The 13,944-nt window shown below is 39.5% G+C and overlaps 1 protein-coding gene across 1 annotated transcript in view; it reads right to left on the bottom strand.

Annotated features, from left to right (window-relative positions):
* Positions 1 to 9,912: 9,912 nt before the first annotated feature.
* The window catches only part of snta1 (syntrophin, alpha 1), a 35,158-nt gene continuing 31,126 nt past the window's right edge, over positions 9,913 to 13,944 (bottom strand). The window contains exons 7-8 of the mRNA XM_069147610.1: positions 13,037 to 13,224; positions 9,913 to 11,315 (exon numbers count right to left, since the gene is read on the bottom strand). Coding sequence (XP_069003711.1) covers positions 11,223 to 11,315; positions 13,037 to 13,224 — 281 coding nt within the window. The 3' untranslated portion in view covers positions 9,913 to 11,222. The remainder of the gene's footprint in view (positions 11,316 to 13,036; positions 13,225 to 13,944) is intronic.

Here is a 13,944-nt window from a genome sequence, read left to right on the forward strand (position 1 = left end):
TTTGAAATAGCACTGCTTATTTCACTTGTGTAATCATCAAACACAAAACATTTAGTAAATACTGAGGAATATAGAATAGTTACGTGAAAAGTTTTTTTGAAAACAAATTTTTACTCGAAGATTTAATTATGAAATGTTCCTCTCCCCTAATTATCTGATAGCAACTGACTACAAACAAGAACAAACATTTTTTTTTTTTTTACGGCTAACTCATTTGTACTGAGAAAGTAATGCATTTCATGCTGTAAACTCCATAATACAGGATACATATCCCTGTGGCAGAGCACATCTTCCTTTAGACATCATGCAACAGAGAACAACATAACATTAAATATGGCTCAGATATGACCAATCGAGGTAAAACACGATTTTCTCAGAGATCTACCAGTTCCTGGCTCATTATAACAAATATCTCTCAGCGTTCACTGTAGTCTTCTGCTCAGTTTCCTTCACTTTATTGTTTGCTTATGAGGGCAGTGCTAACCTCTGAAATTCGGTGAACCTGAGCTTTTGAGATGCCAGGCGCTCTTGAATGCCACCTGGTCCAGTTTTGAGTTGGTAAATGGCTTCACCGCCAACCTTTCTTGTGTATCTTCTCCAGTTTAAAACACCTTGACCTTTATGGTTCATTTGAAACAGTGTCTTTCACCTATACTTGGTGTTCTGAGATAAACATCCCCCTCTAGAATGTCTGTAGCTTTAATGAAACGTAGAGGTGTAGTTGCATATGATCGCCACAGGGAGGAGTAACACGTCGTCTGCGCACAGAGGGTTCTACATCCGGTCACCATTCTGCTGTCGTCTCTCCCTGCAAACACACTGTGAACTCATTTCAAAATTATTGGTATGAAATGTTACAGAATTGTCCTACATTTGGACTATTTTTTTATATTCCAGTGCTTATAAGCTGTTCTTTTATCAGACGCTGTGAACGTGAGACAGGCAGTTTCTGTCGAGCGTTCTCTTGTTTGAAACTCAGGTGAGTTGAAGCGCATGTTTTCTTTGCCACAAGAGAAACCAAAATTGCTGTTCAATCTCAGATACTTCTCACAGCTAACCAGTCAGGGTTATGAGGATGTTGTCTAATGTTTCCTACATACTTTGGCGCACATTGTGTCTTTGAATATCTCTGGTGAAACAGCTGATAGCGTAGTGAAGCCTTAAGGGACATTTCACCTATTCTGTTTCCACTAAAGTCATTCTGGTTTTTATGGGGTTAACTCAATGGTTTGTATTACAATCAATCAATTACAAATCCTTTTTATTGATTAAAAATACCAACTGTTGCTGTGATATACAGTAATTCATCTCGTTGTAGTTGAACCATTAATATTTGTTCCACATTGTGAGATGTTATAAATAAATAAAAAATTAAAAAAAAAGGTGTTTATGAAGTCTCAAATTAGAAACAGAAAAGGGACCAGAATAATTCAGTATTCTGCACTAATTGTGCGTTTGTTTGTTTTTAACTATTAGAATCTGGAGAATTTGGTAAATGGTGAGCCAAGTGAGACTTTACAGTCGTGGAAGCAGTGTGGCCAACTGGAGGATCTGTCCGCAGCTCAGTTCCTTCATCTGGACATCGGATAAGAACTCGTACACACTCTTAACCTTACCTGGGAATTTCAGTATTCAGTAAGTAACCCCAGCCCTCAGGAACAGACGGGGAGATTGTGACCGTATTTCTCGATTGGTCAGATACTGAATTGATGACGCAAATCTTTGGTGTTCACCTTGAAATTGTGCTGATTTGTATAGATCTTCTTTTGCTGTCGGGTTAAAGATGTGAAGCATCAATGTTTTAGGATTTGTATCATCTTTGCAGTAGCATTCATATTTAAATCATTCTCTACTGTCATTCGGCTTCATTAGCTGAGCATGTGAACACGTACTGTACCAGAATACCTTTTAAAAAGCTTTCACTTCAGTCATCAGATGAGTCTGGACAGACGTGGATGTAAGTGAATAACCTGCGAGTTATTCAAGGCATGCTGCAACCAAGGTATATGTTGGGGTCTCTATTATTATCATTGTTGGGGACTAAAGGAGCTACATGTGAAAAGAACTATGTTACACGGCCAGCAAGCCAGGATTCATGTATTAAGCCAGATTTTCTTCTCTATCTGCGAAAAGCGTCACATTTTTGGTAATATCTCAGGAAAGTATGAGCTCAAAGGACACTAAAAACTGTATTTGTTCTTTTTCCACACAGTTGAATGTTTGAGTTTTAGTGTGCAGAGTGACATATGCGCAATGTTCAAAACTGGAAGGTTGTTTTTACATTTATCTGATGAAAGGGGGAAGCATCTCTGATATGATTTTAAGGGGTTGGGCCTACGAGCATGATTTCTTACATCACAAATGGTTTTCGATCCTGGTCCAATTCTTACACACCTGTGATGTGGAAACATAAAGCCTCCAGTCAGAAAATACTTAAAATAGACTTTGCAGTGAAGTGAGAGACTTACAGCAGTTAAACTTTGGAAATGCAACATATTAGTATTTTGATAGATTCTGGGATTTTTTTTAATTTAATTTTTTTTTTTTTTTTAATGAGTAAAGAGGAGTTTTGGTGCATTTGAGAAAGTTTTCTTTTTTTTGTGGAAAAACCACATCAGACACAATTTATTTTTGAAAGTAGAGTGTTTCATGTGCATCTTTACACATATCTGGAGTAAAGTGGAGACAAACTAGATTGTCTTGTTTGGTCATTGTGAGCTCCATTGTGTTTGACACGTGGTATGTCATGCTCAAGTAGTTTTCCTCTTTTACCAATTACAGTGTTTATGTACCTGCAGAATACAGAATGCTTTGTGCGTGATTGCAATTTTCATGTTTCAAATCCAATATATCGCTCTTTCTTTAAGCCCTCTCACTTGCTATTTATGTCTACGTGACAAACTTCTTTTTTCATCCCGAGGGACATTTATTTTTGGCAGGTGCATCTGCATTCATTAGAATCAGATACAACAGAATGTTTTCCTTCTTTTTCTTTAGTTTTATCCCTCGCTGTGTCTCTTCCAAGTAATGATACTTTCTATCACTCTAAAGTGTTTTCAATCAGTCTCCCCGGCTTAAAAGAAATTGACTTAAAAGGCTTGGAGCGGGTGCAAAATGTGGATTGAATTCTAACTTGGGATTCAATTCAAAATTCATCCTCGGCTAAACCATTCACTTAGAGATGCAGTTGCTGACACACACTCTGATGAAGGCCACATTGTGACAAATAAATATTTGTTCCTTGTTTAGAGGTATTTTACTTATTTACTCATCTATTCTTTAAATCGTGTTTTTTTTTTTGTTTTTGCAAAAGGTTAAGGTATACTAGAACAACTTTTTTTTTTTTTTTTTTTTTTTTTAAGGATGAGCGCACTTGCCATGAGGATAGGCACCAGCAGTTGAAGCTGTATTGCTTCATCTCGGTATGAGAAAGGTCAGGTGTTTATTTGTTTGTTGTGTCTCTGCTGTTCCGTTCTCTCTGTGCTCCGGATAATACAATATCCACTTGTAGCAATTAAGGCCCGATCAGAGGTTCTGTGGTTATGTTGAGGCCTTAAGAGCATCGGAGATGGTAACATTTGTTGGTACAGGACGTGCTTACATGTAACAAACAGCAATGCTCCCCTAACATTGACTAAAGTGCTTTAAAGGCCTAAATTAACCACGTGCTGCACCTCGGAATAAAAAACAACAACCCGGTCCGCAGTGTGAACGTCCTCTGACTTGACAGACTGTCATACAAGTTCAGCGCATACTTAATTCAACATGCGCTTAAACGTGATGTTTCAAATTCACAAACAAACTGGCGCGCTGCAGTAATTGCGCTGAGCTTTTCAGGTTTTTCATTATGTCACTTGACCATTTGGCTATTAGTAGACGTAGAGGGTATAGAGCCGTGTTCATTTACGTGCGATCTTTTTCCTTTTGTGGCTACAGACCGAGTCTGTCGGTGAGCGAGCGAGTGAGAAGTCAGGCTGTCACGACATCAGATTTACTCCACACAATTATTGTGGCCAAGCGATTTCACGATATTATTGCAATAACTTTGATCATTTGAACAAACAATTGTAATAACAGTATCAGTGCCAATGTTTTACTGGTATATTAACAACAGCTGACGTAATTGAAACTACTCGTACTCGATAAAAAAAAATGTCCTCGGCAACACAACTCCTGGATGGAAAACAGTATCTGCAATATGTTTTGAACAGTTTGCTGGTGATTTCCTGCAAAGACAGCAATGTGAAAGAGCTGTATCACTACTTTCAGGGTTGCAGTGGTTTGTACGGTGCTGCATGAATTACAATATAATGCTTTGAGCTCTATTAACACAATATCAATATTTCATCATTTTAATATCACGATTATCGTCAATACTGTTATATTGTGACGTCACTAATAATAGACCACTTGTCCAGTGAATGCTGCCTGACTGACTGGTGAAGTTACTATTAGTTGGCTGAATACTGTGACTTCCTGTATCTTTTCAAAAGAAAAGCTCTCTTTTCAAGTTAAAAGCCCTCTGGCGTTTCATACGTTTGACCTAGTCCTGTTCTTAAAGTGAAACGGTGTCTGTTTTTGTTTTATACATTTTATTTTTTCTAATGGGAATGAACAACAGCACAAATGTAATATTTTCAAATTAAGCCAAAGGTTTTAAATTCCCCAATGGTTCTTCTTTTATGTTTCTGTCTGCTACAGAGGCTGAGAAACAAAGGTTTTAATGAAGCCTGACAATGTTGTCAAGTTTTTCAGGAAAACTTAGAGGTTTGAGGTTGTTTTCGAACAATGCCTTAGGTTTTAGAATGCTGCAAGACAAACATAAGGTTATTTTTAAGACCTGGATAAGCATCACGCACAACCTCCAAAAATGCATTGACTTTTTTGTTTTATTCCTTCTCTAATAGGATTCTGTTGCTGCAGCTATAAAAAGGTAATGTGCTAGTACTTTATGTGAACGGCCCAGAATTTAAGTCACTAATCCAGTGGACTGCTTAAATCTGAACCATAAATTCATATTAGAAATAGAAATTTATTCATTCATTAGTAACTTTAATTGCATTTGTTAACCCTGAGCCAGTAATGACTTAAATCCTGTTTTCTTCTCACACCCACATACATGCAGCTTGCGGCCTCTACTTTCTCCTCTTGTCAGCGTCAGATAATAAACACAGGAGAACATTCGGGAAAAGGCATTTTTGAATACATTTCTTTTGAAAAATGGATTATCAAATTAATGGAAACTGCTCAATAACTGCTGCAGTGAGGAATGCTTCCCACCTAATTGAATTAGGGTTTTCATTTCTGTGATTTCTGTGTTTGTTTTTGGCAGCTGCCATCTGTTTGCCTGGGACCAGCTCTATTAATAAGCTATTCAGATTGAGATGGGGCTTTATTCCAGCAACTGTTTCTCACCTCCTCTCTCTCTCTCTCTCTCTCTCTCTCCCTCTCTCTCTCTCACTGCCTCTCTTTCCCCTTTTTCTCACTTCCTCGCTCACTCAAATGATTGTCATGGAAATCATCAGAGGTGCCAAACCACAGACAAAAGGAAGAGCTTTAACATACACCTGAGCCAAAAAGAACAGAACTGTAGTCTAATTACGATGGGAACAATTAAGACTGTGCATATTTATTGACAGGGGACTTCACACAGGAGCATATGCTCATGAATACCAAAAACTGAGAGAGAGGCTGGATGTGTGTGTGTGTGTGTGTGTGTGTGTGTGTGTGTGTGTGGGTGGGTGTGTGGGTGTGGGTGTGTGTGGGTGTGTGTGGGCGTGTTACTATTACAAAAGAAAACTGTTTAACAGTAAAACATTTTATGTTGTTTCCCTTGTCAACTGTTGTATTACAAACATATTGCAGAAGGTTTTGATTTAACACCTTTCTGAAAGTAGTCACATTTCATTGTCTCAAATAATAATGATAACAAACTTGAGTGCTTATCAGCAGCCAACATTAACTCCCATTCTCTTTCTCCTGTTTTATAATTTTTTTTAATTTTTTTTTTTAACTTCTCCTATTGACAGTCTTCCTTTCAGTGCTCCAAGAACAAGAATGTCCAATCTGGGCTTTGTTCAGTATTCTGATCACACACCTCACTTCTCCAGTAATACAAGTCTACTTTAAAATTCATAACTACATTTGGAAAGAATAAAAGGGTGCCATGATGGAATATTTCCAAGGAGCTTACTTGAGCAAAAATACAATTCGCTTTGGCATATTTAATAACCCTAACCTGGTCTTTAAGACATACAGTAGTAATAACAATATAAAAAAAAAAAATAGTGGTAACTGAAAAAAAAAAAAGGAATTCAAGCTATGCCTTAGCATGAAATGAGTACCTATAATTCCTGCCTCTAGGAGGAGGATGAGAGAACGAATGAGAGAAAGAAAAAAAAAAAGGAGAAGGGGGGGGAATGAAGGAGACAAGAGATGGCAAGAAGCCTTGTCAAAGTTAGAGAGTCAGCTCAGCTCGACTCTCATTTTCTGCTTTTCTTTTCCTCTCTTCTTTCTGCCTGGGAGGCAGTTTGAATTGAATCAAACAACCCAGATTGATTAAGCTTGGTTGAATGACTTTCCAATGACACAGGATTCCACCCCCCCCCCCCCAACCTCCCCCCCCCCTCCCCCCCTCATCCCTCTGTACATATTTGACATGGTTATTGAGGAGTTGATGTGAAAGTGATTGCACAGTTGCTTCCCTTGGATTCTCTGCAAAGTTGAAACGTTCCAGTTACACTAAATGTTGCCGCCATTGTTCAGTTCCTTGAAAGTCCTATTTGATTCCTGTTGAATCCTGCTTTGATTCGAATGCCTCTCAGGGAGAAAAGCACAATGAATGAGTGTGAGAAAATAGATAACATGCTCTTCCAATTGGAATATGAATTGCTCTACTTGAGCCTTAGTATTAATCTCTTGTCCTCTTTCCTCTAGTTCTTTTGTGTTTATGTGGGGTGGGGGTGGAGGCAGGAAGGAGGGGGGGAGGGAGGGGGGGGGGGGGCTTCAGTATTGAATATTGTGGGATGTCCTGTTCTGAATGTGGTCAGGACCAATCAAAGCTTAAATGCTCCTTTTCTCTTTCTGCCTCAAAACACCAGTGCTCTCTTTGTGATTCTCCTGGATGGAGAGACAGAGACCCCTACTGTCTCTAAAAGCCCATTAAAGCTGGTCCAGCCAGAGTTTCTCTCGCATACATCGGTACCATACTGCCACCTGTCTGCTAGGAATGTAGAGCGCAAGCTTCCAGTGACGCATGTCCATGTCATTTACAGCCTGCACATCTTTCTACAGTGTGTACAAATTAGGCAGCAACAGAGGAAAGTTAAGAAACCAGAAAGTCTTTTTTTATTTTTTTTTTTATTTTATTGACTGCGACTGACAACATTTTAAATGTAAGATGGAAACCCCTGCATAGCTCGATGAATTAAACAGCGGGTGTCTTAATGACAATCATAGTTTTATAAACGTCAATTGCATCTGCAAACGCCCCTAACTTTGAGGCAAGAGTTGCTGTTAAAAATCTGCTATTCTGATTAATTCCTATACACAAATTGAGTTAGTTAAACCCCTGTGCAAAACTGGACAGATAGACTGTGACTGGATGGCTGTTAAGTTTTTCTGAATTGCTAACGGGCAAGATAATTGGAATGATTTCTTTTTGTGATTTGTATTATATACTTGTGCAATTTAAACTGAATAATGTCAAACTAACTTCAATGCTTTTGTACCACAAAATACATTAAATTAAAACATTTCATCGTTGTCTATTTTGTTTTTTTAGTTTAGCAAAGAATTTGACAGTAAACAAAAGAAATTAGAATTATTATAAATATGAATTGCCTAAAGTTGTTTTAAAATGCAGTTGAACCTCAAGCAATAACGACTATTTGTGTTGGGGTTATTAAGCATTTTAGGCATAAACTGTTTATTGATCTGTAGAGAGAGAGAGAGAGAGAGAGAGTAAAGCCACAGCTCTGAGACAGTTTGACGATGAGAAGCAGCAGAACATGTTTTTTGATCTTTTAAGGAATAATCTGGTTTATTTGAAATTGTAAAGCAGAAAACGGTTAAAATGCACAACACGATAAATTGAGTTCTTGTTTCATTTAAAGAACACCGCTCCAGACGTCGCCTAAACATAGTTTGACCACATCAATCATTTTCAAAGCATTTTATTCCAATTTGATGTACTGCTCTTCTATGCTGACCATTTTTCAAAGCATGAAAACACGAAAAGAAACAAACTCTTCATCTGTGACTGTTTTTCCTTCGTTACAAGAGGAATAGAGTCACCATTTTTCACGGCGAAATGCAAAAATACATGTTAACCCATCGATCATACCTCGCGGTTTCATCACAGTGCAGTTGATCCAAAACATCTACACCGATTTAAAGTGCTACAGAAAAAAAATTATATAGCAGGATGAATGATACCCGAGTTTCAACCAAAACTAAATAGGAGCCTATGAAGGAGAAAATACGTGTGGAAAAAAAATTCTGAAATTCTCTGTAACTCTACAACTTGGGGAAAATTGTTCCCGATAATATGAATTACATGTGTCCGAATATTGGCTAAAACCTTGGCAGAGACACTACCTCGGCCCCATCTAGTATTGTACCCCGTCCATGCTTCGCACGGCCTGGGTGTTACTGGTCGTGTCTACGTTCCAGAAAAAGTTCTTGGTTCTTCTGAAAATTCACACAAAGCCCCGATACCCAACTGTTAGGAATTTAGCCAATTCTGTTTAGAGACTTCTTCTTTGTATGTTTGTTTGCTTTGCAGACTTCAGCACAATAGAAGGGGTGGCAGAGCGTATTCTATGTTGTGTTGCATTTTTTTTTTTTTAGCCTCTTCCCTTACCAACATCATGTTTTCTGACAATGTTCTCCTCCTTCCTCTCCCTGCAAAGTGCCTTTCCTTTTTTGTTGTTTTTTTTGTTATTGTTGTTAATCAAAATATATTCACACAATCTCCTCCTCCTCTCCAGCAGGATCCGAGAGGCTGATTGGCAATTTCAGCCGCAAAACCATAGTTCAGTGGAAGAGATGGACGCAGCCAAACTAAGAGCTCCCTGCCGTTGCCATGGCAATATCTCAACAAGAGGGGTGAGAGCTGAAAGGGGAGGGAGGGAGGGAGGGAGGGAGGGAGGAAGATATGATCAAATGTGAACACGCTATTCTGATTTCATATACAACTCGCAGTTTGCTGTTGCGAGAACTCTCCGGCTCGGATTTGTTGTTCAGGAATACGCATGCAAATTGTCACGTGTTTTAAAAAGCGCACGCACGCACGCAGACACGACACCTTACATAGCAACAAGCAGCATCTGCGCCTCGCTGATAACGCCGCCTCGCGGCAGTAAAAGCGCGCGGGAGCTCGACCGTCTGCGCGCTCCCGTTACAATGGCGAGCAGCAGGCCTAACCGTCTCCATCACGCACCCCCCGCTGACTTAAAGCATCTCATCATCATCATCTTTGCTCTTCCCCCATTCTACAGATCTGCCTTGGATTTAATAAAACTGTCAGACCCCCGACCGGGACCGTTAAATAAAGACAGCGCGGAGGCCAGATCTGCTGCGGCTCAAGAGGAACGGCTCGTTAAAGACCGTGAGATATCGCGCACGCAGCTGGATGTATGAAGCGCGTTTGGGCCGACTTGAGGCACTCGTGGTTTTAACGGTTATTTAGACGGGTGCCGTGGATAAGGCTAAAAAACAACAACAACAACAACAACAACATAAAACTAACATGGCTGCTCTGGATAAAGTGATGGCAGTTGGTTAGTTATGCACTTAGTTGACACGGAGGAGCATTCACGTTCATTTACATTTTGTAAAACGGACTGGAATTCATTACGATTTTCGGTCCTATGCGGCCACGTCGCAGAAATAAATGCTGGCAAATTAAAGAAAAGTTAACAAAGTTTATTACATTTTTATATACAAACAACCCTGCAAGGCACACCTTTGTTTAAATAAGAATATACAACAAACAACTTTTTTTTAGTTTTGAAATATATATTAATACAAGTCTGTTTAGTGTTGGACAGAGGACAGAAAAGGAAGGCCCCAAACAGCAGATGTTCAGTCAAAAACAAACGGTCAAGAAATACACGATTAAACAACTTGGATGTAAACAACTCAACGTCTTTCGTGTGGTATTTAAACCGACGTTTATATGTCGGACAAATGCGATAAAGCTCCGTCCGTCGTCTCCGCTGACTGAAGTATGAAGTTCAGACAAACGCTTTGTACCGCTTAGGTTTATTTTAGAGCTGAACTCGGGTATTTTACATCAGAGCTTATCCACGCAGGAGGAGGAGCTTAGCTGGACTGGCACTCTTGAACCGTTCGGTCATCTATGAACGGATAAAATTAGTCTCTTGTAATAAACCGTTATTCTTTTTGTTAGGGCGGAGATTATGAGTACGGGTAAAACTGAAATGAGACGGAGAAGGAAAAAAAATGCAATTCAAAATATATTTAATAATCCTGTCAAAAATGCATGTTGCTTTCTTCCATAAAAAAAAAAAAAAAATGCCGGCTGAAGGCAACTTAACAGTCCACATAAACAGCATATCATTATAGTTGTACTCTGCACATTGTTCAGTAAAGACTATTGATCATGTAGTGATCAAACATGTCATCCTGTCACTCCATTGAAGCTGCCTTTACAAAAAAAAAAAAATGTTTGTCCAACATCAATCAGGACATTTGTTAAATTACTTTTGTTGTGACTTGCTCACGGCGCATAAAGCAAAGATTGAAAGATGAAAGGATGCTCATTACAAAGGCTCGTCGTGACTCATGAAATAAAACTAAACAATGGGACAAAAAAAAAAAAAAGACATGTTTGGGACTTCAAGCTTCGAAACGTTAAGATTCAGGCCGTCGTATTCGTACAGTTTGCCATCATAAAGCGTCATCACCCACTGGGACAGATTTGACCCCTTAAGTGGCAACTGACTCGCATCATTTTTTTTTTTTTTTTTTTTTTTTTTTACCTTACAAGTACAAGTTCGACAAGTGTCCATCATTCCACTAGAAAGAGCGGGAGGTGCCTGACCAGAGGTGATCGTTTTAGAGGCCTAAGAGGGCTGAAAAGAAAGTTCTAGTCAGCGTCGTTTCCTGGGCCCCGTCGTCTGGAGTCTCGAGAGTCTTCCGGGCTGCAGGTTTTTATTGAATATTCCTATCGCGATGTTCTGGATGGTTGGCCGTTATCATGCCAGCAGGCCAAGTCGCTTGACCTTAGCAGACAGGAAAGAGTGGATGATGAAGACCATGGTCTTAGGGCAACAATGCAGGTCCAGTTGCTGAAATAAGAGAAAGATAAGGGGGGTGGGGGGGGTGAAGCAAGAATTGAAATCACTAAAATCTCTGCCGTATTGATAAAATATATAAAACAAACTGTTTGGCACTCAAGAGAACCGGAACCATTTAAGGAGTGACTGGACCACAACGGATGTTGCTATACAGTTAGGGAAGGGCCAGAGGATTTGGGCTTTAAATGTGTCGCCTGGTATTATCACGTGCGAACAAGAATCTTCTGGCAGTAAAAACATTTTCAGTACAGTCCCTCTTTCAATACTGCTCAAATAAATTTGAAACACCGGCATTTAGTATCAATGCTTGCAATTTGAGTGGGAAGGTTTGTGCTCGACCTTTAGATTTTCCTCCAGATTTAACCGCATCTTTTGGTCTTCACTGGGGGGGGGATGGAGTTTGCTCATCTGTCATGGAGACGGCTCTTTGGTGAAAATGTAGGCAAATTCAAAATGCTGATCCAAGACGCGTTTGAGAGGAGCAGAAAATAGAAAAGGAGCAAGTGGGGATATTCTGATCAACTTTTTTAGCCCCCAATCCATGTTAATTAATATCATACCGAGTCTTCAGCAGATGCTTGTATTTTCCCTAGATAATGCAGCTGCACAGGTGCACGTTTATTGAAATGATTTAAATCAAGCCAATGAATAAATTCGCATCTAAATAGGTCTGTAATGTATAAAATTAAAAAAAAAACAAAAAAACGCTTTCGCCCAAGCTGTCCCTAATGTTGTTTTTTTTTATTAACGTTTAATTTATTTGTAGAACATAATTAACTAAAAATGTATTGTATTGATGGGTATCGTGTTTTCAACTAAATAATTAAAGTAAACAAACTAAAAGATGTCTATATAGAGAGCTCTTAATAATTGGCAATATAGCAGGAACACTCAAAATGACTATTATAATCACAATTTCACATCAACTTTGGTGTTACAGCATTCATTCACAACAAATCAAAATCACAATCATACTTTATGACGGTTCCCCGAGTGAAACTCGCTGTATTTCGTTGAGCGTATATATTTTTAAAAGGTACTTCTATCAAAAGTAGCAGCATTGAACGCAGCTCTGTTCTGCAGACGTTACAAGGTGGTTGTGCTCCTTTGGTTGTTTTTTGTTTTTTTTAATTTTCAAGTATTTTCAAGCCGCACACATGATAGCCACACATATACACCGTACGCCAGAGGACACTTCTGCTTCCTGTCACAGTTTGTGCTCTCTGTGAACGGGACCCTTTCAAAACGGTTGACGTAAAACAAAGCATCAGGGCCAAATATAGCTCAGGACAGCCGATACCAATGAGTTTAACAAATGTCTTGATCGGAAACGGCACAGATCTTCGGAGATGGACTCGGGACACCCCTCAGTAAAGGGACCTCGTGTCATTGTAATTTTTGTCAAAAATAATTGTGGTATATTATTGTAAATACGCAGAAATACTATTATCACTTTAACGTCGTGAGCGTGTCTCGAAGCACACACATTTCCCCATTAACTGCATCGCCTCCCGTCACAGATAAAACATTAAACCACTCCGTTAGTTGGCACAACACTTCGTGACGCCAGTCTTACTCTCACGTTTGACTAATTCAGTACAACAGCTCATATTTACAGAAGTAAAGAGTTAACTGCTCTGTTAGTTTACTAAAACGTTACCGAACTCCCACTATTATGTCAAAGCCCGATTAGAAAACTGAGAGTTACTTACAATCTCGGCCTCGGGGCCTCCGAAGTCGAGGAACATCATGCGGACTCCGTCGTCCGAGGACATCCTGAGGCGCTCGAAGGGCTGCTGGAGAAGAATACTTTTCCTGACGCCCATTTCCTCTGTGAATAGCGTGAAGCCCTCGTCAATGTGCACTCCCAGGGTGCACTCTTTCCCGTTCCAGCTGCAGGCTGAAGCAGAAACAGAAAGAAGTGGCAGTTAAATAGAGGCCGAAACGAGTGAACGTCACGTGGCGATTTAACGGCTGCGGTCATATCGGCTCATTTGTTTTCCTATTTTATTGATTCGGTCGAGTATTGATGCAGAGCCCATAGTTCCTGGCTGTGTCCTACGAATTTGGATGCCTTAATGCACTGAAAAGATTCATGGAAATGATTTAAATGAATCGTATTCAAATGGAAGAATTTAAAACAAAAAGACAAGTTTTCTGCTGTTGTCCGAAGGTTTTTTGCACCACCGCGTCCTGCCAGCAGGGGACAATATAATGACGCCGCTACGCTGCACCATGTGAACCGGTGTGCCTGTCACATAAAAGGTGGATTACTCCCTGCAGAATCTGCATCATAGATTGAGGTAAAAGGTGAGGCTTGGAGTTGACTCAGTGCAGACAGGAGCTCAGACAACATATTCAGCTACTTTTGAGACGAGAAATATATCTGCTCTCAAGCTTTTCATTAAAATAAACTACAAAAAAAGAGCTTCCATTTTCTAAAACCCAATTACAGATCTTTTATAAAAATGCAACCAGAAGAAATCTGCGTAGATTGAGGACATTCTGCAAATTAGTACAGTCCCTAAATCATTTTGTAAAGAACAATAAATCTTTCTAATCCTGCTCAGAGAGACTGGAATGTCTGCATCTGTTGAATGAAACCGTCTTGTGCCCGAGC

Source organism: Embiotoca jacksoni, unplaced genomic scaffold (assembly GCF_022577435.1).
Source record: "Embiotoca jacksoni isolate LCO1_2020_lvr unplaced genomic scaffold, fEmbJac1.0.p SCAF_1, whole genome shotgun sequence".
NCBI classification, from domain to species: domain Eukaryota; kingdom Metazoa; phylum Chordata; class Actinopteri; family Embiotocidae; genus Embiotoca; species Embiotoca jacksoni.